Here is a 27,858-nt window from a genome sequence, read left to right on the forward strand (position 1 = left end):
CTACAAAAAGGAGTTACGGTGGAATTTAAAGAATTAAAAAAAGGAAAGATAAAGTGCAACAATTTTTAGAGTAAAGACAAATACATTAAGAATATGTAGTAGGAGGACATTGCTACGTGGAAATAGAAATGATATTCCCTTACTATAAAGGTAAGTAAGTTTCATTTTATTGTTTTTTTAATGTTCTTAATAAATATACATATAGGCATTTAGAATATATATATATATCTTTGTTTCTATAATTAATAGTTTAATATAAATAATTTTCATGATTATAGATATTTGTTTACAAGGTAAATGTATTTTAAATTAATTCTTCTAAAAAGTGAATAATAACTGTTATTTATTTTTAATATGAAATGGATGATTTAATTATTATTATTATGAATTTATATTTATAATAAGGGTAAGGAAGTATATATGATTTAATTATTATGAATTTATAATGAGGGTAAGGAAGTATGTATGATCTAATTATAAATTTATTTTGATAGTTTTTATTTATATCTATATATGAAAGTATATATGGACATGGAACACTAAGAGAATGATACACATGGATTTGATATGATTAATTGTTAAGATCAAGAGTCCTTTCAGGAAGAGAGTGATCTTAATATGGTTATATGGCCGGAATATTCCATAGATGTTAACCTATGCATATGTGACAATGGCCCTTGATAGAGAATGTCTCTTCTAGGAAGGACCTTAAAGGGAGAACTTCATAGAAGACAAAGAAATAACCAGGGACCTATGGATCCTCAAGAGGGTTATCTATCTTGATATGAAAATGTCTTTAAGGTTAGGGTTAGGATAAAGGGTAGAATGGTGAAGCATAATTTATTATTTTATAAATTCTAACATTGTTTTTGCACGTAGTCTTGTCCTAATTAGTGGGGACATTACATTAACCAAGGCGGATGCACAAAAGAAAAGAATTCTTTGGATCTTGAATTGGATTTTCCCTTTGACCTTGCTAACTCAAGCTCAAAGGAACATCTGATCTTGTATTTGAGAGTTGACTTATGGCCAGAGGAGGCCCTTTGGTATTTTTTCTTACAATCTTTATTTGGATCGTGTTTCCTGGTTGAATGCATATCATCAGATTGACCTTTTTGCAGATTTGAATTGCTGATACTATTATATTATAATTAATTGAGCTTTTTCCTCTGAACTTTCACTCCATCCATTAATTTACTTGGGTTTGATTCTCTGTATTCTTGAGTCATTTGGATTTCTCATTTAATACTGTACATTGTCCACCATAAAATGCTTCTGGAGGAACAAACTGCCCTTGCTCCCATATCAAACCATGCAAGTCTGTCAACACAACATTGGTAATGCTTGCCTACTCTTCAAAGCTATCAGTTTGTTACCCTATTCTTCAAAACCATTAGTTTTTCATCCTCTTGATTAGAACCACATCAATGAAGGAACTCTTCTTTCATGAACTTACATTTACAGTTATGAGTCCTGCTGCTTTCTCCCCTTTTCAGATGACAATCATGAATACATGCGTGAGCCTATCAGCTTATGCCAAGAGACTTAAAGTTTGTGCTTGATGCTTTTTGAGATTTAACAAGTATGAAATGGAAGCACAATAATTAAAATAACTTGTAAGATAAATTTCATAAACTAAACAAGAGATGCGAAAGTGAGCAAATGGAGACATGCTATAGGAGTATTATAATGGACGAAATAAAAAAATAAGAATAATGACACTACAGGGACCAATAACTTTAAGATAACTCTCATAAAATAAACAAGAGATGGGAAAGTGAGCAAATGGAGACATGCTATAGGAGTATTATAATAAACGAAATAAAAAAGTAAGAATAATGAAACAACAGGGATCAAGTTGGCTTACAGATGCAAGGAAACATTAACCCTAACATTCTGTAAATGCTTCCACATTCTGGCTCTCAAGAATTGTTCCTTGAAAGACAAGTTCAGCCTACTTCAGTTTCTAAGTTGAGATGTGCAGTGGCTAACATAGTGTGGCTTCTTTGAGGGGAAGGACTAATTTTTAAATTTTTTAACTTACGTGGCTATTCTTCACACTGTTGTATACCAAGGTCAATAAGAAGATGTTATCCTGCTAATAGACTAGCAAATTTTCAATGATGGAGCAATTGTAATTATTTGTCACTTGCAATATTGCAGAATAATCAAAGTAACTACCAATATATTATCAAACAAACAAAAGCCTCGTGTCAAACCAAATTTTATCTAGTCTCAAGCAGGTTACCTAGATTTTCCACTTGGTGGTGATAGACATTTTCAAAGCTGCTATCATGTCTGCAAAATGCATGCATGCATCTGCATCGGGCAGGTGCGTGTGTGCATAGGTGGATGGGGGGCATGGGTATGTACCATCCTCTTAACAGTAATGGGTTTATATGCATATTCATGATTTTGTGAGAATGAAAAGAGTGATTATGTGAAATGAAAATTTAAATTATATTTTCTAGTTTGATAGATACTCAAGAATCCACAATTCCATGAAAATTGTCTATTAATAAAATCAATTTAGTATTGATATAGTAAGGAACGAGTAAGTCTGTCAGTTTCTCTAAAAGTGTATGCCCATAATTAGTTTTAGACTTTTAGTATATTAATTAAAAATGGATTTAGAACTATTTTCGAGTTATATAGACAAACTATCTCTATAATTTTGTGCATCCTTGTCTATAAAGCCAGGTTCACAATTATGTACATAATTATCTATGTGACTGATTTGTGGAATTTTAGAAGTCTTTATAATTCTGTGAAGTCATTGCCCATACATTCCCTGTGTTGTGTTTGGTTGGTGCATAAGCGCAAAGATGAAGCTTTATTAGCACATGATAAGAAACATAGCATTGTAAACCTTGCACCAGATGCTTTTTGACATTTAACTACACTTTTTAATATAACCTGAAAGCACAAAGAGTCACAACAATTTGCACAATAAATTCATAAGATAAACAAGAGAAATGAAAGTGGCAAATGGAGATATGCTATATGATTATACAATTGAAAATAATTTGAGGGTCAAAATAATAAAACTGTGCACCACCTGTGGATGTGTCACCTGCCCTTTTGGAGATGTGCCTGTATCAAGGGCATGCAGATGCATTGGAAACATCCCTTTCTTGTTCCTTCCATATTTCTTCGGACAACCAGGGACATGAATGAAATCCCCATACTGTTTTGGATGGTCTGTTGTTCTAAAACCTCTCAGAAAAATAAAAAATAAAAGCACTGGATTCCCAATTAAGTTTATTGCATATAGTTTCTTGCTACAATCTACCATTGTGGAGTTTTCCTAAATTTATCTTTGTTATCTGTATGGTGATAGAACACAAGATGAATTCTAAATTCAATGAGTGTAACACGGTCTATTTCTCAAGAAACAATGAGGTATTGCATTTGAAGGCTTGGCAGCACCCAAGCAAAGATTATCTTACTCTTATAAACCTATATTGTTGCATATATTGAAATTTCTAATTTTAAGATGGCTGATACGATGAGGGAGCAAGCAACATTTTCAATTGATAGAGTGGAAATTCTAATTTCTAAATTGTTATTGTTTAAGGTTCATTAAAAGCTTGCGCAACTTCAAATCCTATCGCCTGAATCCAACTTGTGAGTGTGTTGATTAATAGGATGTCACACCCCAGCCAATTACAAGAAATCATAGCCTTAATACAATTCATGATCACAACCCTTATATTCCTAACCAAACCATTTTAATGAAGATAACAGTGGTTCTTTGGAGGGAGTTGATCAAATGCTAAGGGTAGCAATTAACCTAATGATAAAGGAGATATAATTAAAATTAAATTAAGTGATCAAATCAACAATTAAGAATGAAAGTTCGTACCCTTTCAAAGGGTGGTTATTGTGAAAGTTTTTGACTCCCTCAATAACAAGATATAAATGGGAGATTATTTCTTTGGAAGGGACCTGCAAATAAGCCATGCATAATCAATTGACAATAAAGGAACTATTTCAAGCAATCAGTTTGGAAATAAATTATCATTCTCAAAAGGGCAGAATGAAAGATGGTGTATATTTCAAGAAATAGATATAGAAGGCAAATCAGTTCGTTGACAAATGACTAAGGAATAAATTATTCTATCAAATCAATCAATCTAGAGATGTGTTCAGCAATAAGTATAGTTTAGAAAATCAATTCAAGCAGTAATTAATTTATTATTCAAGGATTGACTTGTGACTTGTCAATCCATCAAGAAATATTAATCAGCAAAGGCAAATCAGCAATAATCTAACAAATTGATAAAAAAATGGAATTCTAGGTACTATTTTCAAATTGGAAGAAAATCCCTCTCAGGCTCACAAGTATTGGACAGACAAAAGCTCTTTCATGCACTTTCTGAGTTTGGACAAAATGCCACATCTTGCACAAGGTGGACAAAAACCATCAAGGTGGCCTAAGAGTTGAAAGGATGGCAATCCTTTCATTCTTTTTGGCTAGCTAAGGACAAAATCATGGTATTTGTCACTGTTGAGTTGGGGACGAAACCCTCTAATACAGCAAATTTTCAAAGTATCTGGAGAATTCACGATTTGATCAACATTGGGTATGATTTATTGATCTCAATATTATCATAAACTCTTAGTCTTTGATAAAACTATTATTGTTTTGGAATTAATAGTATTGTTCCAGGAAAAAATCATGGAAACATTCAAAAGAGAATAATGTAGCAGGCAGTTTCTTATCATATCTGGCAAGTTATAATTAGTTGGAAAGCCCTTATTGATAGTCCGATGCTTTTTACTTAAAAAGGATTAAAGAGTTTGGAGAACTCTTGGGTTGGTTAATGATGATATAATTATGAAAAATGGCATGTTCCATGAAGGTCTTTGTGGTCTCAAAGGTGCTGGGTCTTGATCCTTTTGAGGGCTGCCATCCCTAGACCCCCCGGTATGGTCTTAAAAGGAAATATCTAAAAATCATTTTAGCTCATGTTGGTTGGAAAAGCAACATTTTTATGCATATACGTAGATGTCACATTCACATTCTTTTAACATTATTTTGTAATTTTTATACAATATATGTAAAGTGACAATAAAAGCAATGATATGTTGGCATTTGTTAATTTGTGCATTTGACTCTCGTATGAAATCTTAGTTCAGCTCTAATATTATCTAATAAGGTTCTATGTTGAATGTCCTATTAATATTATCATATGAATAATTGTAATTTACTATATTTTGAAAATTTCGTTATTTATTAATTGAGGTTTCTGTCATCCCTTCAAATATGCCTTCCCATTATTCTGTCCTAGAAATGTGTCCCTGTCTTAGGAGCTTGGTGTAACATAGAAGAAAACATTAATCCTAACATACTTAATACACTGCTACATCCTTATATTCGAGCTTTGTTCCCTGGAAGACAAGTCCAGACAAAGGATCAAGGTTTGCCTTGAATCAAATTTTATCGTGTCTCAAAGAAAAAGGTAAGAATTTCACAAACTTCTGATAGATATGTTCAAAACTGCCAACTAATATGCCAATCATGTCTAAAGATGTTACATAGGTAAATTTGATCTTACTTCATAAACTTGATAGAGGTAGGTTCCAAACAGTCATGATTATGTGAGAATTGATAAAGCAACTATAATTCATGATGAATGCAAATAAAGATTATTTTTGCTCCTGATGCAAAGACTTAGAAGCCCTAATTTCATGATATTTTCTATTTATGAAAATCATTATATCATCGAGATAGTTAAGGAAAGAGGTCAGTACTTATTCTGTCAACTGCATGTTCTTGTTTAGTTATAGACTTTAGTGTGATAATAAATGGCTATTTGTCAATTTTTGCAGATGAACCATCTAATATATGATTTGCTTTTCCTTGTCTATGAAGTGGGATTACTACTATATGGATTTTAGAAATTCGAATAGTATTTAAAGTTTTTTAAGGTCACTGTCTAGATATTCCTTCTGCTGAATTTCATGGGAGAACAGCTGCCATATTATTCTATTTTGCATTCTAAATCAAGCTTCTGCTTTTGCAGATTCCTTTACTTCAAGACTGTCAATTGATGAAGGAGAATCTGTCTATGATTACTGCTGGTATCCTCATATGCTTGCCTCAGGTGCATCTAAAATCCTTTAACTTCCAACTTTCCATGACCTTTTGGTTTATTTATTGTCAAATACATTCCATAGGTAACTTCTGAAGCTTGATTTTGTAATGGATTTGTGGAGTTTATAGATCAAGCTAGCTGTGTCTTTGCATCCACTTCACGCGATCATCCCGTCCATCTTTTGGATTCTGTTTCTGGACAAGTAATGCTCTGCATCTCTTATGTTTGTCTCTCTGCATACATTTTGAAACGCCATGTCAAGCTATTGGAAGTATTTAAAATACTATGATGCTAAACGTTATTAAGCAGTTGTGATCATGCATTTTCTGGATAAACCTTATTGACTTTTTGTATTTCAATAATAATGCTTGGCAGATTCGGTGTACATACCGGGCATATGATTCTATGGATGAAATAACAACAGCCTTTTCTGTTGCTTTCAATCCTTCCGGAACAAGGTTTTTTTAAATTCTCCAATCTATCTTACTTTTGATATAGGCACCAGCTTGTCTTGATTGTCATTGTAGAATGGTTAGAGTACACTCAAATATGAATTCAATGCTATCAGTATTGACATACAAAACCATTTCCAATAATAAGCATACCAAATAATTTCGAGGGAGAACCATGTTCTTTATTGATTACCAAAAATAACAAGTACATCATTCATGTTCCAATGTTCTTAAATAGTGCTTGGTAGGTTAAGGAAACCAACCAACACATCCCCTCGCTGCCTAACAACCCAAACCCATTACTAACTGTCTTTAATTACATTATTGTTATTACAAAGTAATTGGAAAATATTTGCTTGTTATTAACAGTGATCAAGAGATCAATTTATACAAGAGACTGAACGATGTTTCCCTTAGAAACAATTGTAAAGATTAGAAACATTCTATTCTAGAAACAAAAAACTAAATATTAGAAACATTATAATATTTACAGAAGATTACAATAGATAACCATTAGATACTAAACATAGATAATAGAAATTATCTATTATCGTAATTTCCTCCCTTAATGGTTAATTTATCTAGAGCACAACGCTGTTAAAAAACGTAAAAGGCAGATTCTATTTGTTCAAGGGGCTCTACACTATTCACTGTGGGCTGTGAATTGGATTGCTTAGATAGGGCAGCTACGTGCTTTCAACATTCAACCTTCATGTGCCCAAACTTGTGGCAATAGTTGCATTGAATGTTTTTCTTTTGGGAGCCTTCTGAATCTGGAGCAAAGGATGTTTGCTGAGAAGATTGCTGATGGTATTTTGGATAATGCTCCAAAACTTTGCAAATGAGTATAATGCTCCAAAACAAACCACAAAAAGTCATGATTTTTGAAGTGAAAAATCAATCAAAACCCAACATGATTTTTGTGGTGAAAAATCAATCAAAACTCAACATGATTTTTGTGGTGAAAAATCAATCAAAACCCAACATTACAACACTTCGTTTTTTTTATAGGAAAAATGGTAAAACCCAACAGATAATTTTTGAGGAAAAATTTATAAACCCACAAAGGAATCCCATACAACTTTGCAAATTGCAGAATCATAAATTTTTAAGGGAAAATTTATAGAAACCCATAAGAAATTTTTTTTTGGGAAAAAAATATGAAAACTCATCAAATGTTTTTTTTTTTTGAGGAAAAATTTATGAGAACCCACCAAAATTTTAAAGGGAGGCAAAACATGAGACTTTGCATTGTAAAGCAACACATGCAAACAATGTGCAAGTACATGCAACCCTCGAAAAGTAGAGATCCAAAAAATTTGAAGGGTGACCTAGAAGAGCTAGAAAAACCCAAAAGAATATGTTGTTGGTTTTTGGATTGGCTGGCCCAAAAATTGAGGTAGAAAAACTGAGGCACCTAGAAAAATTTGATGACAACCCAATTGAGCCCTCGGAAAACCCACCAAGAATCTAGAAACAATTTTTTTTCCAAATTTGGAAAAATAGGGTTTTGAACAAAAGTGGCGTTGTTGCAAAAAAACCAGAAAAATGACAGAAATGTGTAGAAAAAATAGATTGATCTGGACAGAATGGGTTGCAGAATCGAACCAAAAGTCGGTGGATTTAGATCTTTCAAAACGAAAACCCTTGTCTGATTATAGAGAGTGTTGGAAGCATATATGGATGCAAATAATTTCGAAAATAAAAGGCAGATAATTTCAACCAAGAAATTATAATTATTTTCGAAAAAATTTAGAGTATTGGCTCTGGTACCATATTACAAAGTAATTGGAAAATATTTTCTTGTTATTAACAATGATGAAGAGATCAATTTATACAAGAGACTGAATGATGTTTCCTTTAGAGTCAATTGTAAAGAATAGAAACATTCTATTGTAGAATCAAAAAACTAAATATCCATCCCAATTGACGGGCTATCTATGATAGAGTATGACAGAATTGGAAGCAAATAAAAATGTTTTAATAATGATGACAACAATAATTAGGAGTAATTATAAGATGTGTTGGAAATGGTGTGTGTGGATCATGATTGTGTATGACGCGACTACCCATTTACTACCACATGGTTTGTGGGTGTTTTTGCAAAAGAGAAAAACTTGTTGAGACTTCGAAACAAAGAATTTTAACTTGCTCGAGCTCGTTGGTAATAATAGCAATTTCTACAGAACCAGTAACATGGGAGGTAGGAGAAAGAGGTGTGAGCCAGGGAATTGCAAGGAATGGAAGCAAAAACTGAAGATATGGGACATTTTTGGAGTAGGGAAAGTTTACATGATTTATGGAGAAACTTAAGGGAAGTAACCCGTTTATTTCCAGGCAGTTTATCAAAATTTGGAAGAACGACGACTTTCTGGTTGGAAATTAGAGAATGGAAGTCACAAAGGATATCTTTGCCGAAGCCATTGGTTTGGACATGGAAGGGTTTAATTTCTACAAAGATAGGAAGATGTCTGACAAAGCTGTTGACAAGTTTGTGGAGTCTACCAAGGAGAGAAATAGGTTGGCCAAAATTGGCAATTCTTACATTAATGTTCATTCTATTTCTAGACCTTGGAGGTTTATTATTTGTGTTATGATTGAGTATATTACCCTAGATGGCCGTTTTAGTAAGATTTATGGTCACCGCTTCATGCTGGCTTATCACTTTAGCCATAGGGTTAGGATTAACTTCCCCTTTTACCTTGGGTGGTCTCCTGATAATACCATTTTAACCCTTCAGAATGACCCAGATGGGGATCATGCCTGCCATGAGGGTTTAATGGTGTTGATTATAAATTTGCTTAAGCTAAAAAAAGTGGACAAACCCCGTATAAACAAAAAGACTATGGAATGTGAAACTAAGGGGAGTGATTCAGATGAGGTCTATGAAGAGGAAACAAAGGAGGAAGAGCCAATGACAAACAAGAGAAAGAATCCTTCCCTTGGGGGTTCGTCATCTAAGAAAAGGAAAAGAAATGAGGTGGATTACGAGACAGAGACTGGGACTGATGAGGAGACTGAAGAAGAATAAGGGTAAAATTGGTAGAAGAATTAAAACTAGAAATAATAGGAAGAAAAATGAAAGATGCATGAACATCCCCTCGGATGATGAATCCCAGATCCATAAAATTGAGAAGGATCTGAAAGGTAAGAAGATTATGCTTCAAGGGAAGGCTGAGGATAAAAATACGAAGGATGCTAATGCAGGGAAAGATAATGTGGATCTGGAGGAGAAAAATTTGAAACAGAGTAGTGCCCAGGATTATCAAGGGTATATGAAGGGTGTCTTGGGCAACCATGCGGAGATGAGAAGGGACATTACTTTTATGAAGGAGCAAATGCAGGATATAAGAAGGGAGTTTGAGCATCTCAGCAAAACAAATAGGGGTGAGATGACTTTAGGCCAGCATCTAGATAGGCTCTCGGAGGTGATTGGGAATGTTGAAGAAGTTAAGAATTTGATGAATATAGTCTCACCTCTTGAAGCTAAAAACAAATTACTAATCAGGTGGTGAAGGACATGTAGAAGAAGATGGACATTTTGGAGAACAAAGTTGAGGGCACAAAGAATGTTTAAATAAAATCTTGCTGATCAGAGTTGTTCCATATTAAAAGCTATTCCGGAGAATATCAAGAATTTGCTAGATAAGTTGGAGCAGGGAAGAAATCAGGGTACAAAGGATATGAAAGATGATCAACGTCCCAGCAAACGCACAAGGGCAAACTCAAAGAAAACAAAGGTTATAGATGATAAAGAGATTGACGAGCTGAGGACCTCTACTATGAACTGAATATTTTAGCTGATCAGGCAGTTGGCCTATTGAAGACTTTATAGCTGTCCTGTTGCTGTCTCTCTATTATCTTTTTATTCTGCATGTTGTTTTAGGGCCTTCTGATATGGTACGTTTAGTTTTTTGGTGTTGATGCATAGTTTCTCCTAGACTTTTACTGTTTATTTGGTGTTATAGCACTTGCTGGGTTCTTTGTAAAAGGTTTCAGGTCCTTTCAAAACTTGTTTTTACTTAATCAAAGCAGAAAACTAAATATTATAAACATTCTAATATTTACAGAAGATTACAATAGATAACCAGTAGATACTAAACAAAGATAATAGAAACTATGTATTATTGTAATAATTGTTTTATTACTATCTACATTATATGCCCTTCACAAAAAATAAAACTAAATAAAAAAAGAAGTCTTCTCCCGATGACTACCCCACAAATAACCAAAGTAAACTAGACTTCAAGATGTAGGGTGGGAAGATGTCCCTAAATTGGATGCACATTGCTGCAAAAGCCTTAGATCTCGTTCTACCGACATCTGTTTAGCTCAAACTCCTTATAACAATCGTAAGGCTTCCATCCTATCCTTTTCTGTTGACGCTAATTTCTCTGCTTTCTCTGCTTCCCACTCTTCTTTCAGTCTTCTTGTCAACTCTTTTTCCCGGTGAACTTCCAAGAATGTCCTCGTAAACAGCTTGTCTATTTGAGTAAGTGTATGAATGAGAGGTGTCTGCTCCATCACTGTAGGTATGGTATGTCCAACGTTCCATATTTTAGCTACCTCTTCGTGTCCTACTCTACTCTGAATAAGTAAACTCCAATCTGTATGACAATCCTTCCTCATAAATGCTACAAGGGACTCTACTGCTCTAACTATGGAATCCAAACTCTACCCCTTAGCTTGTTTTATGACCTCCTTAGTAGTTTGATCCATCACGTATAAATCCTTGAGGATTCTTTCAACTCTTTCTTCTAATATGGGTTCGTTCGTTCCCACCGGTTCGGAATGCTTGCTCTGTGCTTCCATCCTGTCTTCATTTTCTATCTCCAATAAGGTTGGTGAAGAAGGTGGAGGTACGTCTTTTGCACTCATCTCAAACTTCTCGAACAATCTGTCAGCGTCTTCCACCACCGTGTTGCCTCCTTTACAATACCAACTCCTTATGTGCTTCCCACTGCAGACTCTCAATTTCCTTCCTTCTAGCGGATTGTACCATCAAAGCAATCAATTGAGCCATCTCTACCCCTTCTGGTGTTTTTAGCCTTACACAATGTGCCCTTCCTACTGCAACAAGGATCTATCACCTTTGTATGTGCTAGTTGATCTGGAGAAACTAAATTTGTCACTTCTGGAATTGAAATCCTTTTAGCTCCCCAATCTGGAATTGTTTTCTCAATTCCTATTGATGCCATATGGCTGGCTTTTTCATTCACAATATAGACTCCTTTCTTGCATATGGTTATAAGGTTGACTTCCTTGTCGTATGATCATGTTTGCATGCTCCTGCCATACAACCATGTTTTAATGCTCCTGCCATATGACCATGTTCTCTCCTTCCTGTCGTACGACCATGTTTGCCATACAATCTTGTTCCTCATCCTCTTGTTTTGTATGCATACGATAATTGCCTGCCTGGTCCTATGGTCTACTTCAGTACAAACATCCTCTATTATTTCATGTGTAATGCCATCTTGAGTATGACCCCTCTCTTTTGCACTTGCCTTTGTGAGGATTACCGCTTGCGCAGGTGTAGCCTTTGACAATGGTCCGTCTTCTACTAGGAGGAATGCCACATTAACAGGTGTGCTTTTGATGTGACTTAGCCGAAATTCATCTCCATCGGAGTTCGAGGAGGATGTTGATGTTGTTGGACGTACCCTTCTTTTGAACTCTCATCCTCTTAACTTGCTTCTACGCTCTGAGTTACAAGGAGGCCTCTCGTGCTGCTTCCTTTTTTTTTTTTTTCCTTCGTGGGTCTCTGCTGCTTGGTCCAAAAGTATCCTTGTGAACCCAATATGCCATAGCCGACTTATAGGGTTCTACCCTATTTGTAGGTACAAATGTCCATCTATGTTTTGGGGTCACCTTTGTCCGAACTACTTCCAAAAATAGGGCTATTCCATAATGAGGCATATGAAATGCCTTAATTCTAGAAATTCCTTGAGCTGATTTGAAAGAAGTTGGGCCCAATTCTATAGCCTCCCTCCATTCAGTGCATTAATTATCAACAATATCCAGATGGCTATGTTCGACATTCTGCTTCCACTAGTGAGTTTACTTTTTACCAAATCTATGATGCATCTCTACTCTTCATTTGCTATAAGAAATTTCTTCAATCCTCGACTATTGCTCCTTCTTAGAATACTTCCCCATTCTTGCTTTGTGAGGTCACCCTTGCACATTAAGACCAACCATTTATTCTTTTCTTTCATTGTCATTGTTAAGTGAAAGGATCTTTGCAGATGAACTAAGCATTGCCATTTATTTCTATGTGTTCTAAATGCAGATTTGAAGGTTATACAAGTATCCATAGAAGAGACATATCTCATGAAGAGACATGTCTCGATGGTAATAGTTAATCAATCATTAATTAGACAATATTAATATTAATATATAACATATTATATATATTTATATATATATAATAATAATAATAATAATAATAATAATAATAATAATATAATAGTATATAATATATATAATAAATAATCAAAAGTTGCTATTGTCTTGTCTGTAGTTGTGGATAAGCAATAGTTGGGTGGGGAGATATTGGCCATCCAGCCCTATCTCCTTCAGACATCCGAGCAGTGACTGCAGTTAGGAGGTGTAACAACCAATTTTTCCTGGGTCTTAACTAACAACTAACATATAGTTATTACTTGATTTTCATAGGAAAACAATTATATCAGTTATGTTCATGTGAATGAGATTAATAGTTATAAATACTTAAATGGAAACTCATAACTAACACTGAAAACACCATCAATGATTTTACTATGGAAATTAAAATCTACATACCATGGAATTCGAACCGAAAATCAATGTAGGGATGCTTCTACAAACACCCAAATTAGTCCACAAATATCACTAAGGATCAATTGACGATTACCATCAAATACCACTATATCAAAATCAAATGACAATTACCATCAAATACCTCTATATTGATATCGAATGACGGTTACCATCAAATACCACTATATCATTTAGGGCATCACATACCACTGTATCAATTAGGGCATCGATTACTATTGGGTCATTTAGGGCATCAGATACCACTGTATCATTTGGGGTGTCAATACTACTGTATCATTCATTTCCTTCCAATTGCTTAACTATGGCAATAACATAAGATTAGAAGATATAATCCTAATCATTATTCTTATAAAAGAAAGACTTAAATAATAATCCATCAAATAAATCTATCTCTCGCAAATAAATATATTCCACATTTAGTTAGAAGATCAACCGATCTAACTAGTTGTCAATTATATTGACGATAAGAGTTGCTTTCATTTAAAGAAGTAATTGTAACGATGATACAACTCAAGTAATCTTACCTTTTACTTGCATTCACATCATAAAAGTCAAAATACTTGTTTTCGACAAACGTTTGAACGCATAGCTTATCTTTGTCTAATGCATGCCCGACATCTTGTGGAGAGGGGAAACATTGTTAGGGGCTTAACCATCCAATCTTGGACCATAACTTATACCCACACAATCTCTAACGATAAAGACCTTTTCTACTCGGAATAGACATGGAACACCTTGTCAGGCACTGAGCATCCTGTTATCTAATTCCACCACTTGACTTGACAGCAGGAGCGTACAATAAACATGATCATGCATGAGCTATTAAATGATTCTTTTTAAAAATGATAAACATTGTCATGTTACGTCTGATTCTGTTTTCATGTTATTGCAGTTTTTTTCTCTCACCTCTTCACCCTTTTCTTTGGCTATACATCCGTGTAAGTCCCAGGTGTTTGAATCTGAGAGAAACTAGCTCTTTCTATTAATTCTCAACTGTTTCATGAATAATATATGTGCCAGCTTATCACAATCTGTGATTTGAAGAATGTGTTCTTAAAGACTTGCAGAAAATATCAATTGAATTCTAATCTCCAATGGCATAATAAATCATGATTTCATAATGTGGTTACTTGGCTTTTAATTGCCATAAACAAATCTAATTTAGAGAAGGTCTATCCTGTGATATCAATCAAGATATTTTGCATCATGATATAAGATATAGCTCACTGCTATGTAAATCGGATTTGTTGTAATAATTGAATAAGAAATTCATATTGCAATGTTTTGGATTTTGGATATCCACATAACTTGAAATAATTTGAAAAGGATGGGGTCTTGCTAGACGCTCAGCAACTTGCCTCTCTTTCAATTGTGGAGATCTTGAATGCTAATCCAGTATGAAGACAGCTTGCGATTTCGACAAGAATAACACTATAATAAAGAATTCGTGTGAAGGAACAATGCAATGATTACAATTTGATAACAACAAAGATATTGATGCTAAGAAAATGTAATTGGGAATATGGAAGAAGACGGGAATGATCACATAAGTCGGACGCTTGGAAAATAATAAAAGTTGGGTGCTTGAAAGAATAGACATCTTTCCTTCCACTCTCGACTTCTTAAATGAAAGGTAACATGACTCCTTGGCTTTCAAGAAGCTGTAACATAAATGAAATGTCCTGGCTCTTGGACGCCAAATAAATGTGCCAAGTGTTTAATTCGTTTTGAAAGAAGAAAAAGAATAAAAAGGATGGAAGAAGATTTAAAGGTTATAATTCAAAAAATATTATGGTTTATATCTATCTACGTACACGTAGATATATTGGTGAGGTGGCATCATTTTATTATAATGAAAATAATATTATGGTGTCACTTTAATTTATATCTGTCTACATACATAGGTATATATATATATAAATAATACGGTGAAAAATCATTCAAAATCCTTTGAGGTAGGTATTATATTTTAATTAAATTGTTTTATGTTTTAAATTATTTATTTAATAGTTCATGTGGTTCCATCAATTGTATCCTGATGTTCAAGTGGCTAGGTTCTCAACCATGGTGATTCATACCCATTTGCCCAGTGATGGTGATGCTCCTGTGCCCAATTCTTTTTTGACAATGCTTCCACCCTTTTGTTGTGCTTCCTACAAGGAAATTCTCTATTGTTAAATAATATTACCATAACAAGTTATAAATAATCATAATGACTAACTGCCTTTTCAATTCCATGAATTCGTGATAAGTAATCAACTAGCATGTTATCTTTACACGAAATTATAATGACTAACCATCTTACCATTTCGCAGGATTATAACAAATTTAACTCTCAATTGACTTCATGTGAACCTCAACGGTTATATGAAGATTTTAAATTAGGCCAAAAATTGGGATGTAACAGGAGGTCAAGCCCTATGAAGTCAAAAGCAAAAGATTTTTCTGAGATGTAAATGGATAAAGATGGGTGTATGTGTGCAGAGGTCGTTTAAGCGTCGGAAGTAAACATAAGAGGGTTTGTCCAATTGATGATTGACCAATAACCATAGAAGAATTGTCTCTATGTCAATTCAATTCTACTGAAGCTACAACATTAACACTCCCTCTTAGCTAGAGAGAACTATTATAGAATACATTACGCTTTGAAGCATACAGGGAGAGATATCATCTCAATATGATATTCTTAGAAGGACATAGTTAAGGATATCAATATATATCCATCAACTTAGATGTTATCTTTCAATACCACCTAAAGTATTATTCAACAAGAAATATCAATCATATGATATTCATCATACTTATGTTCTTTTGGTATGTGCACTGGCATCAATTCCATGATGCCTACCAAAAGAATATGTTATATCTTAGAAAGATATGGGTTATCTGATCTCCGACACTCTGGGACAACAACTGAATGTAGCCTATTAGATAACAAGTAATCAAAATGTCATGATCTCCATCATGACAAGTATCATGATCTCCGACACTCCAGGACAGCAACATAATGTAGTCCATCATGATACATTCGTTATCATGATATGCGGCACTCTGGGACAACAACTTAATGTAGTCAATCATGATAGAAGGTCAAGCCATTGTTAAGATCGTCACCTTACAATAGCGACCTCACAAGTACATCAATGAAAGATCATCACCATTCATGACATAATCCACCAATGCAAAATAGTAACTCTCATCATATCCACCATGGACCAAGTCAGAGGGAGGATCCACCATAGCTACTCCTAGAGGGTGGAACAAGGCTTTCACCTCAAGCTTCTCTCTCACGAAGAATGTATTACAAGGAATTGCTCCTCAAACTTCTCCCTTTGAATTTGTTGACTTTTTCAGATCAAGGTTGCTTCTGATGGAATGTCAGATTCTCTCTGAAATTGATATCAACCTTCTAACCTCCTCATACAAGGTTGTCTCTGATAAAGTATCATCCTTCTAATCTCTTGGCAGCAAGTGGTGTCGTACTTCCCTAGTTCAATAAGTATTTAGATCACTGGAGAATCCATCTCGACATGGTCTATTCCCTCTTCTTTCCTTGCAAGAACATTCTTAGAGAAAAGGAAAAGATCAAGGCAAATGGTTCTTATAGCCCATATAGAAATAAGAGAGACTATCGTGAGTAGTTAAATGAAATATGCAAGGGTAATAAATACTTATCTATACAAGTTACTCCAATGAAGGTCCATATGCATCAAATCAAATAATAGTTCAATTTGAAACTCTAATGATGTCCCTTCTCTGACTTGTGTCCTTCAAAGATGGTTCAAATGGGGAATGGAACATTGGTTATTATTATCCCCCCCACAGTGTAAAATTCCCACTCATTCCATTTTATAGGGTTTTCAATCTCTATCAAGTTCAATTAGTGATAATCATTAATGAATGATATCAACCTCTAACTCTGTTAGTCATCAATCTATATGTTTGAAGTGATAATTAGATACCTCAAATGCCCAATCAGTCTAAAGTATATGCAGATATAAATTATTTTCTCTTAGCAATACATAACGCATTCGATTAGCCTATTCCAAATTCCATTATCTTGTTGCACGTTCTAGCATTTGCTTCCTTCCATTCGGAATATGATGATGACTACTAAGTTATGTTTGAAATGGTTATCAACTTGGGATTCTTCATCCACGTGGATGTAGAAACTAGTAGGAAGTTTTCCAAGTTTACATAGTTTACTAGAAACATTCTCTTGCTTCCAACTTTATTCTGTAATGATCAACATATATCAACTTGTACTATTCGTTACATTAGATATGAGTTCATATAATTCACTTTGATGCCATTCTTGTCTATTGTGTGAGAATTTATTTCTTTTCCTCATAATAAGAAACATATATTATAAATTTATTACTCCATTTCCTTGTATGCTCTCGCCAAAATTAATACTTCACATCCCTTGAGTGGTTGAATTGAATGTCTTCTTATAAGTTTGGATGGAAATGAAAAATTATATTATGAAGGGATAGGTCTTATACCTGTCATTATTAATGCATTTCTCCATTAGATCAATGATTATTGATTTAATCATATCCGTTTTATGATGCTTACTTCCATATGCAGTGTATATATGGCCGATCTTGATATTATTGATGAGTTTCTACACAACAGTTATCCATCTATGATAGATGTTCAACACCTTATCTATTTAAGGTATAAACTGCATCATCATAGTTATTTTCTTAGCCCCTCTCAATCATCAATGTAGTTGTAGGTTGCCATTCATGCATATTGCTTCATTGAAGTCCTCTTCGATATCTTGGCCATCTAAAGATTGTAAATTGTTGTGTATCATCACAAATTTGTACATTTGGATGAAAAACCTCAACATTTAACAATTTATCCTCCATTTAAGATTATTTATTTCTGCACAAGCACCAAAACGTGCCAAAGGAGAGTACTTTCCATGAGGAGCAAAGCATAGAGACTTCTTCATGCAGTCATTATGCATCCACCTCTGTTCACATTTCAACACATTTTCCAGCAACCCATGTACAAGTTAGTGTAGAGAATCATGAATCATGATCATACTAGCATCATGAATCATGATCATACTATCATAGCATCATATACTTCAAGTTCAACATCAAAGATTCAAAATATTAAAACTAAATCATAACATCAAGTTCAAGTATCATTGGTTGAAGTTAAGCTAATGGATTAAAAATTATTGTTATTCTTCTTTATAGAGTGGAAGTCTCTTTCATTTTTCTTCAGATACATTGAACAGTGGTCTATAGCTCTTTATCTCCGAAAGGCCTTGTGGCTTTGTGTTCACACTCTACAACTTTAGCTACAATTGACATAGATTCTAGAGAAGCTCATCACCTCTTATGCACCTGAGTCTCTCACCCGAGAGACGAAGTAGACCCTCAACCATGCTTCAGGCCACACTAGGTCCATGAGACCTTGCAGAGGGTACATTGGGCAACAGTAGCCTACTTCCAGTGGCTCCTCGAGATGGTTTGGGGCACACCCTTGCCCCTGGATGCACCTTTCAATTTTGGACTACTTGTCGCCTATGAGGAGTATTTAGGTTCTCTTTGTTTTGTTCTTTTGCTTTCCTGTTTTGTTCTTTCTGCGGACACCATTTGATGCTCCCGTTGCTGGCGGTTTCCTTTTTGTATACTTTTCAATCCCTTTTACCATTGTGGTCTCTTGTTGGACATTAATAATTTTATCTTATCTTATCTTATAGTTTTCATCATCTTTTTCATTTTCACCTCCCTTTTAAATATTTTTCTCTTGTCAACACATTTGAGGTAGTTTTAGGCAGTCTTAGCCTCTTAGGTGGTCTTAATCTGAGTCCGAGAGTGAGTTTGAGCAATTTTGGCTTGTTGGAAAGCAATGCCTGTCTTGGGTGTGAGCAAGTGGTCGAGTGAAGTCTGTAAGGAATTTAAAATTGAAACCAAGTGATTTGTGAGGAAATGAGTTAGAATCATTAGGAATTCTTTCTTCCTTCTTGAACTAGACCTCAAAAGGCCAGGATAGGTTGTGGGATATAACATTGCTGTAGGCATGTTGAATCTTGAAATTTGGTTAAGTTTGGATTTGTTTTGAAAACCCCCAAAATCTAGAATTTGCATTTTAACTCCTCTGAAGTTGAAACCTATCTCAAACATCCTGACAATATCTATTCAAATTTAACTAAAATATTTAATGTAATTAATACTTAAATATTATATTTGTAGAAATCCTTCCTTCCCTTGAGCTGAAAATGACAAAGTTCGACGTGAAACTAATACTTAAAATGTTAGATGCGAATGGGTAGCTAGTGTTTACTTCTAGATTTTAATTAAATTTTTACCCATATTATTATATAGCCAATTGTCATACTATTTCACATATACTTGTATGTATTATTTTCTCTACATGTACATATATACGTTATATACAAAATATAAGTGTATATATATATATTTAATACGTACAAATATACAAAATACTAGGGCATTTACTTACATAACAATTTATCCAACATTAGATAATGCAAAACCTCTGAATTCCAATTCAAAGGTAACAATTTTATTTCATGTATTATTAAGATAGGATAAGATAATAATATTAATGTCCAACGAAAAACGACAAGGGTTGATGGGACTGAGCATACAAACAAAAGAGCCGGCCAAAGTAGGAGCACCAAACAGTGACTGAGAAGAAACAAAATAAGACACAAAACTACAGAAAAGCAAGGTAAGGACTAAGGATCCTTCCTTGTTACAAAGAAATCAGTAATAGAGAGATATGACCGTGGATGATCCAGAGTCTTAGAACGCCGTCAAGAACCACTGTAGGAGTGTTGCTGCCTGGAAAGACTGGTGCAGTGTATGACCAATTTGGAATGAGGAGTATTGGATGACCTTTTCAAAACCCGTGGTGGAGACAAGGGAGAGAAAAAGGTGGTGATGTGTTGGTCTAAAATATGGCCCCGAGGTATGAATGACAATAGGGTATTCTCCTGAAGCTGGATGGCCTTTGGAAGCTAAAGTGCAAGACACCTTTGGTCAATATAGCTAAAGAACGCTGAAAGAGAAAAACAATCTCTGAATAGGCAATAAAATCTCCCTTTGATCTCATAGTAGATAGGACATCGAAAGACACTCAACAACTTCGACCATCCCTATCCATATGGTAATATGTTCGAACCCGAAGCCGGTGAGAGCCAACTCTGAAAGAGCCCAAAGAGAATCGTAGGGCGTGACTCCAGCGCCGATAAAGATAAGCAAGATGAACAATAATACCATTATAAATCTCAAGAAAATGCTCAGCATAAAAGGCCATCCTAGGGCACAATCCCCCCGAGGGATTACGCCAGGTAGTGATAATGTATTGTCTATAGATATCTTGTCTAACATGCTCATTCAACTCCTAGCGTGAAGCGAGGAGGTGAGTAGGAGCATCCAACGAAAATTGGCATGGAGGAAGGCAATCAATCTCAATCCCGATTGAACCCAACAGAGAGGTGGCATGGGCGTACCAATGAGATCCAGAACAAGTGTCGGATCTCCTAATCTCAAGAAAAGAACAATATGCCAGATGAGGGTATTTGTGCCAATCCACCTTTGACTCCATAAAACCTCGAAGCCGATGAAGAAACTAGATCAAGTCAAAAATGGCTGTGAGTTTGAAAGGGTGAGCTCCAAACTCGACCAAGACAATGCTTTGGGGGGTGAATCTTTTAGATTAGATAAATGTATTTATATCTTTTAGATTAGATGACCTAGTCAACTCATAGTGGACACTTAGTATGATTTAGTCTGCCTGAGTCTGCTTCTTCCTAGCCAAAGAAGTTTAGACGAATACCTGACAAACTTGATGGGACTGTTGGTGCTCATGCCTTATTCCGTCTTTGTCAATGCTTTCCCCCCTTTGTCGCGCACCTACAAGGAAAAATAGCATGGTGAAAGTATACTTATAATACATTCTAATGCAGGTAATGTAATCATAATAAATAACCTTCTTAACCAATCATTTCCAATTTACATGAGATCATAATGAATCACCAATTTAACCAACCATTTCCAATTCATATGAAATGAAATCTCAATGGCTATAAATAACATATTAAATTAAAAAAAAGTATGATGTAACAAAATAATACTTAAATGTTTTATTTGTATAAATCCTCTTGCCCTTGAGCTGAAAAATGACCAAATTCGACATTAGTTTGAATGGTTAATGACCATTCCTCTCGAAATGGGTTTGTTTGAATTGGGTGGCTAGACATCGAACCCTGCTTGGACCAGAAGTTGAACTGTATTGGGACAAGGTACCAACTCAAACTTCTGTTGGTTAAGAAGGCATTCCCAACTAACTAGGTAAATAAGTTTTTGCTTTATATAGAAGTTAAATAAGGTATACCCACAGAAAGGAGTGATCAATTTTGTAGTTTTGGGATTGCAACAAGAATCCTATACTGAACTTGGAGATCTCATGAAGAAAAAAGGGCCAAGCACCTTGGAATAGGCTAACTAAAGGAAATAGAAAGGGAGCCACCAAAATCAATGTATACCTAATAGTACCTCCCACTGATATATAGTAAATTGGGTAATTTTAAAATAAAATGCATTTCAGATTCCACCTCCTAGAGAGAATAAATGTAACATAGTCGGCCACCCTACAAAATATGGTGGTTTTTCTTAGTATATAGCCAATGAAAACACTCACAATTGGCTAAGGGTGATCCTCTAACTACGAGAAGTCGTGATGCTTAGATGGTTGGGCCAAACAATGACTACATGAGAAGTTTGTAAGAAATACTCAACATAAAGGATAGTTGGGGTGAGAGAAGTTATAAACGTGTTACACGTGACTTGTATATACCAATGATAATATCTTCTTTGATATATTGATTAGTTATCTCTTTCCTTTTTAGAATATGACAAAAAACTTAAAGAGCATGCAAGGTGAGGGAGCTTGTGTAGAGAGATTCCACAAGACTCAAAGTAGGTGGATTTTGGAGAGCCAAAAGTGATTGTGAGTAGGGGAGCCCATTAGGCACAACCTCCAAGGAACAAAGTGCCAAGAGGTGATGTTTGCTATGAAACAAAGTAGAACTAGAGATTGGAATGTTGCCTTTGTAAAACCTAATGAGCTTCAAGATAGTCTTGAGACAAAAGGCTTGGGCAGCAATTTTGGCTTGCACTAAGAATTTTCATTTTGCCTAGATTATTGTTCAAACCTTTTCAACTCGAGCCCGTTCACAAGTGTGTAAGCCAAGGTCATAAGCCTTAAAGAGCATGCAAGGTGAGGGAGCTTGTGTAGAGAGATTCCACAAGACTCAAAGTAGGTGGATCTTGGAGAGCCAAAAGTGATTGTGAGTAGGGGAGCCCATTAGGCACAACCTCCAAGGAACAAAGTGCCAAGAGGTGATGTTTGCTATGAGACAAAGTAGAACTAGAGATTGGAATGTTGCCTCTGCAAAACCTAATGAGCTTCAAGATAGTCTTGAGACAAAAGGCTTGGGCAGCAATTTTGGCTTGCACTAAGAATTTTCATTTTGCCTAGATACAATGAAAATTGCATAATTGTTGAAACCCTTTCAACTCGAGCCCATTCACAAGTGTGTAAGCCAAGGTCATAAGCCTTAGAATTATATAGTGTTGTGGGCTTAACCATTGCATTAAAAAGGCACACTTATATGCCACATCCTAAGTTATTGGTTTAAGTTTGGTTCCAAGTTTGAAGTTCGAAAACTGGTTTGCAAGTTCGTCAAGATTTTGGGAAGGTGTTTGGGTTTGTTAGTACAAAAACATGTAAAGATTATATATATATACACACACACACATATACATATACATATATACATATCTTTGAAGCATGAGTTAAAATTAGAATGTAGCATAGTAGCATAAACACATTTAAACAACAAAAACACCATAAACTTGTAATCATAGTGATCATACCATCATATAGTTTAAGCAACGAGATCAACATCAAAGATTCAAAACATTAAAAAATAAATCATAGCATCAAGTTCAAGTATCATTGTTTCACATTAATTGTTCAACTAATGGAATAAAAATCTATTAATATTCTAAGTACTTCACCCTTCTTTGACATTAGTTGAGCTAAGGCCAATGGGATCAGCAGAAGCAACAACGATGGTATTGGCATCAACTTCTTCAAAATCATCTAGTGTAAGCTGAGTAGTGGAAGCATCTAAGTCTGCAACCTTTGCACCTACATCCCACTTCTTTGTCTCCCCTTCTTTTTATTATTTACTCTTGTGCGAAAGAAGGCACAAGTTGTAATGGACAAATACTAGGTTCTCTACATTTTTTTATTGCAACCTATTGTGCTTCATCGAGTGGATGAAAGAATAGGTGCTCCAGTTTCTTTCTAATGCAAAAGAAGTAGCAACTTATGAAGACAACACATGGTAGACAATTTAAAAAGAATTAATTCAATCTTATAAAAAATTTAAAATTACTTTCTAGTCATGATTTTTTTGAAGATAAAGTGAGCTATTTTTTAATTAATAAAACTTAATTGTGATATAACTTTGACTGCAAGGGGCTGCAATGTTTGGAATCTTTGGCCATGGAGGTACCACCAACTTTGAGCATCCTTCCTGAACTGATGATGAAGATCATTGTTACTTAGACCTCTAGCATTCACAAACTCTATGAACTCATTTGTGATTACATCTCTCATATCATCATTAGGAAAGAGTCTTCTTAATGCTGCCTGGTACCTGTCAAACACCTCTCTATAGGGTGGTAACCTTACCTAGTAGATCACAATATTGAGAGATATGGTATTTGGGCATTGAGGCATAGGCAGACAGATGTAGTGGAGTGGTCATTTTGTTCCATCTTTCAACAATAATTGCTTGCAATTGTTTGAAGAAGGTCTACCGTGGATCCTGCTCTTTGTCATTTATAATTTGCTTGATCTTCTCAAGCATTGAGTCTATGCCATCATAGATCTCTCCAAGGCAAGGCCTATCCATGTTAGTGTACCTAAGCATGTGCATAATGGTCTCGGTGAACTTAAGGAGATATTCCACATGTTCCCACCATGAGTCATCCAATACCCTTTGCTTTATTTTGTTTGCCCCATCAATTTTGCTTCGCTTCCATACACCCCAATTGTGGCTGATTACCATACCTTGCAGTGTCTCTTTCATTTGCACAAGTGGTCTCGAGATGATTATATTTGTTGTGAAACATGTCTAAATTAGAGCAAAAAAAAAACTATTAGATAGATATTTTAGAAAAGCGTATACATTGCACAAGCAAAATATGAAAAATCAGATATTGTCAGATATTAAAATTAAATTACTAACTTGAGTTCAAGTTCATTTACCTTCAATAACTCCAATTTTTAGTAGGTTCTAAAAAGGGATTGAGTCATGTGGGTGGTTTGTGACAAACACTTGGATGTCCTCAGCCTCTTCATACACTGTTTTGATCCACTCAATTTGGTTCCCAATCTTTTGTAGCATAAGATTGAGTGAATGGACCACACAAGATGTCGAAAAATATGCTGATATTGCTCTTCAACCAAAAACCAGCAGCTTTACAATTCTATGTGTTGTTCATTGTGACTTGGACAACATTTCTAGCACCCCCTTGTTCAATGGCCTCAATTATGATATTAGCAATAAACGGCCCATCTTTTACTTGGCCCTCATGGGGAAAACTTATCCGGTCCAACATGGATCAGACAAAAGGCCTAGGTTAGCTATCTATCTAGATATTACGTCTATACACATAACCCACTACTTTCAAAAACTTTGCCCCTTTAGGGAACACCATAAGGACATTGATCAAGGGATGGTTCCCGGAATCCTTCCACCCATATGAAACAATTGTCACCCCTGTTTCAATGCATGAGTCTCATATGGGCTTCAATTGATCTTGAATCAACTGGACCTCTTGATCTAACAAGGTGGTGCGTACTTTCTCAAACCTGGGGCCACAATACCCTCTTGGAGCTTCATTGGCAGCCCTCAACATGTCATTTCAAAATGGAAAGCGAACAACATTAAAGGACAAGCCATTTGCATACAGGCATCTTCCCACCTTAATGGCAGCAATTTCTCGACTCTTCTTTTGAAAAGCAGTTTCTTGTGGTCCCTTTCTTTGGTGTGTAAGGGGTATGGATTCAACCTCAGTGTCCGCTATGCTACTAAAAAAGCGGTGGTCTTGTACCATAACATCTGGGGGGTTTGCATTCACTCTACTCTTTTCTTACTTTTATTGCTACTGAATTCGGTTGCCCTACATCCTCTCTCTTTTGCTGCCCCATGTTCGTCAATATATTTTAACATAGTTTCATTTGGTATAGGGGCACCTCTTTTGTTTCTTGACTCCTCTTCGAGTGTATCCACACAAATGACCTACCACACGATAATAAGAACTATTTCTTTGTACACCACAATCCCAACATGTCCAACGAAATGCACCACCTCTTGGAAGGGGTTTGATAATATCTACATACATCCATCGAGGAGAATCTGAGTGGGGTTCTATTCTCTGTTCGGTATTGCCTACTAATAAAGAGGTAGATGCCATTGTGGTTCCTTTTCCTATGGCAAGAAATTAGATACATGCTCATTTTATAATTTATATGCAAGAAAATGAAAAATTCTGAGAAAAATAGAAAGATCTTATGAAGATTGAAAGAGAAATGGAAAAAATTAAAAAACTAGAACAGAAAAAATAAATGGAACAAGAACTTACCTTTTCTAGCCATTGTAGGTTTGCAAATGTGTAGGAATGAGGCACAAACACTTGAAGAACACCCACAAATCAATTTTCGAACTCCTTGCACAACTGAACTCTTGCGCAACCACTTATGTGCTCTTCAAGACAAAATAACCTGTTTGGAAACAAAAAATTACAATGTGATGCCACCAAAAGCAATTCATAACAATCTTTTAGGGTTGTGAATGGCAAAATATTATTAAATTTTGCAAAAAAAAAATCACTTTTTCCATCTGTGGGGCCCAACAAACACGTGGGTTTGAATTTGGTTTGATTTTTCCGTCATGGTCCACTTGGGTTCGAATTGGGTAATCCACCCAGTTTGAACCCATAGTGCAAAACTCAAACTAGTCCAAATGTTTGTTGGTCCGGGAGGGTGTAGGGACGAACCATGGTAACTTAGGACACATCTTGTCACACATGAAAATATTGGCACTCAAAAATAGAAATTGAGGTGTATCCCTGTTAGAAAATAAAGTCCAAGATAAATAAGAGGCGATTGGGGGGGGTGGGGGAATTAGTTATGCAATTAAAACAACTCTCAATATCCTCATTATTTTTGATTCATGTAAACAGTAGATGTGACAATTATAGAAAGATAATCATACACAATAACACCAAATCTGTTAACTAGGGAAACCCTTGATTAGAGGGTAAACCTTGTTGGGGATGGTATCCACAAATGATGTACTAATATAAAAGGTCCTTGTGAGAGGATGGACTTTGTTAGGAGTCAATGAAATACAATCAATACATATGAGTCTTTGTTAGAAGACTTTGAATCCCCGTTAGGAGATTCCAACCCTATTTGGAGTTGAAAAGAAGACAGATGGACCCACTGTCCAATCAACTTCAATACTATCTTCACTGAATATAACAAGTGTGTCAACAACTAACCACCAACTCTTGCCAAATACAGTTCCTTGTAAGCTCACTATGCCTCAACTACACCAACCCTTTCTTTGATAAAAGATATTCATATTTAAGTTCACACAATACATAACACAGATATGACTGCATATCACTTTACATCCAAGGAAATGACCTTTCCTTAATACTAAGTCCTAGAATAAATTATTGAGTTGACCTTGAGGCTTTCCCAATTTACAATAATAATATAGGACCAACTTAAAATATTACATTACACGTTACATTACAATATTACATCTTTTTCACAATTACAAGTAATCTGTTGGCTCACAGTCTTCATAACATCATACTCGCTGATCATCTGAATGTGCGTGATTAACGACAACATCTTCAACATGTCTTCGACCTCTGTCTCAGCTCGCCCGACCAGATTCCATCTTTGTTAGGAGATAAAATCCAAACATTATTACTTGCTTTCCAGAAATGCTGTTTGAAAGCTGTCATCACTAAATCCAGCATAATTCTGTCCAGTCGTCATATCTTCATACGTGCTCTTAACTGTAGCATCTGGACATACTTTGGAACATAATCCCACGTGCGCATAAGCTGATCTCTAATCCTTGAATTGTGCAAAGCCAAATTCTTTTTGCTGCTCTGCTAGTCTTCACAGAATAGCCAGTATGTTGACATTAGTGACAAACTCTGCCACGAATGCAACACTCAACCTTGGAATCATGTCTCCAACACTGCTAGGATACTCCCCCATAGGAATGCCATCAACATTCATGCTAACAACCCCTTGAAAAGAAAAGAATGAGAAGAAGGTTGGAAAGAGTAAGCTCCTATAAATCAATCTCATAAAACTGAATAATT

General features: G+C 35.3%; 1 protein-coding gene across 2 annotated transcripts in view; it reads left to right on the top strand.

Annotated features, from left to right (window-relative positions):
• The window catches only part of LOC149534239 (Transducin/WD40 repeat-like superfamily protein), a 100,352-nt gene that overhangs the window by 32,458 nt on the left and 40,036 nt on the right, over positions 1-27,858 (top strand). For both annotated transcript variants that reach the window (XM_089803931.1, XM_089803932.1), the window contains exons 4-6: positions 6,030-6,110; positions 6,230-6,303; positions 6,477-6,559. In XM_089803931.1, coding sequence (XP_089660057.1) covers positions 6,030-6,110; positions 6,230-6,303; positions 6,477-6,559 — 238 coding nt within the window. The remainder of the gene's footprint in view (positions 1-6,029; positions 6,111-6,229; positions 6,304-6,476; positions 6,560-27,858) is intronic.

Source organism: Cupressus sempervirens, chromosome 10 (genome assembly GCF_028749045.1).
Source record: "Cupressus sempervirens isolate cs-2001-9-10 chromosome 10, ASM2874904v1, whole genome shotgun sequence".
NCBI lineage: Eukaryota > Viridiplantae > Streptophyta > Pinopsida > Cupressales > Cupressaceae > Cupressus > Cupressus sempervirens.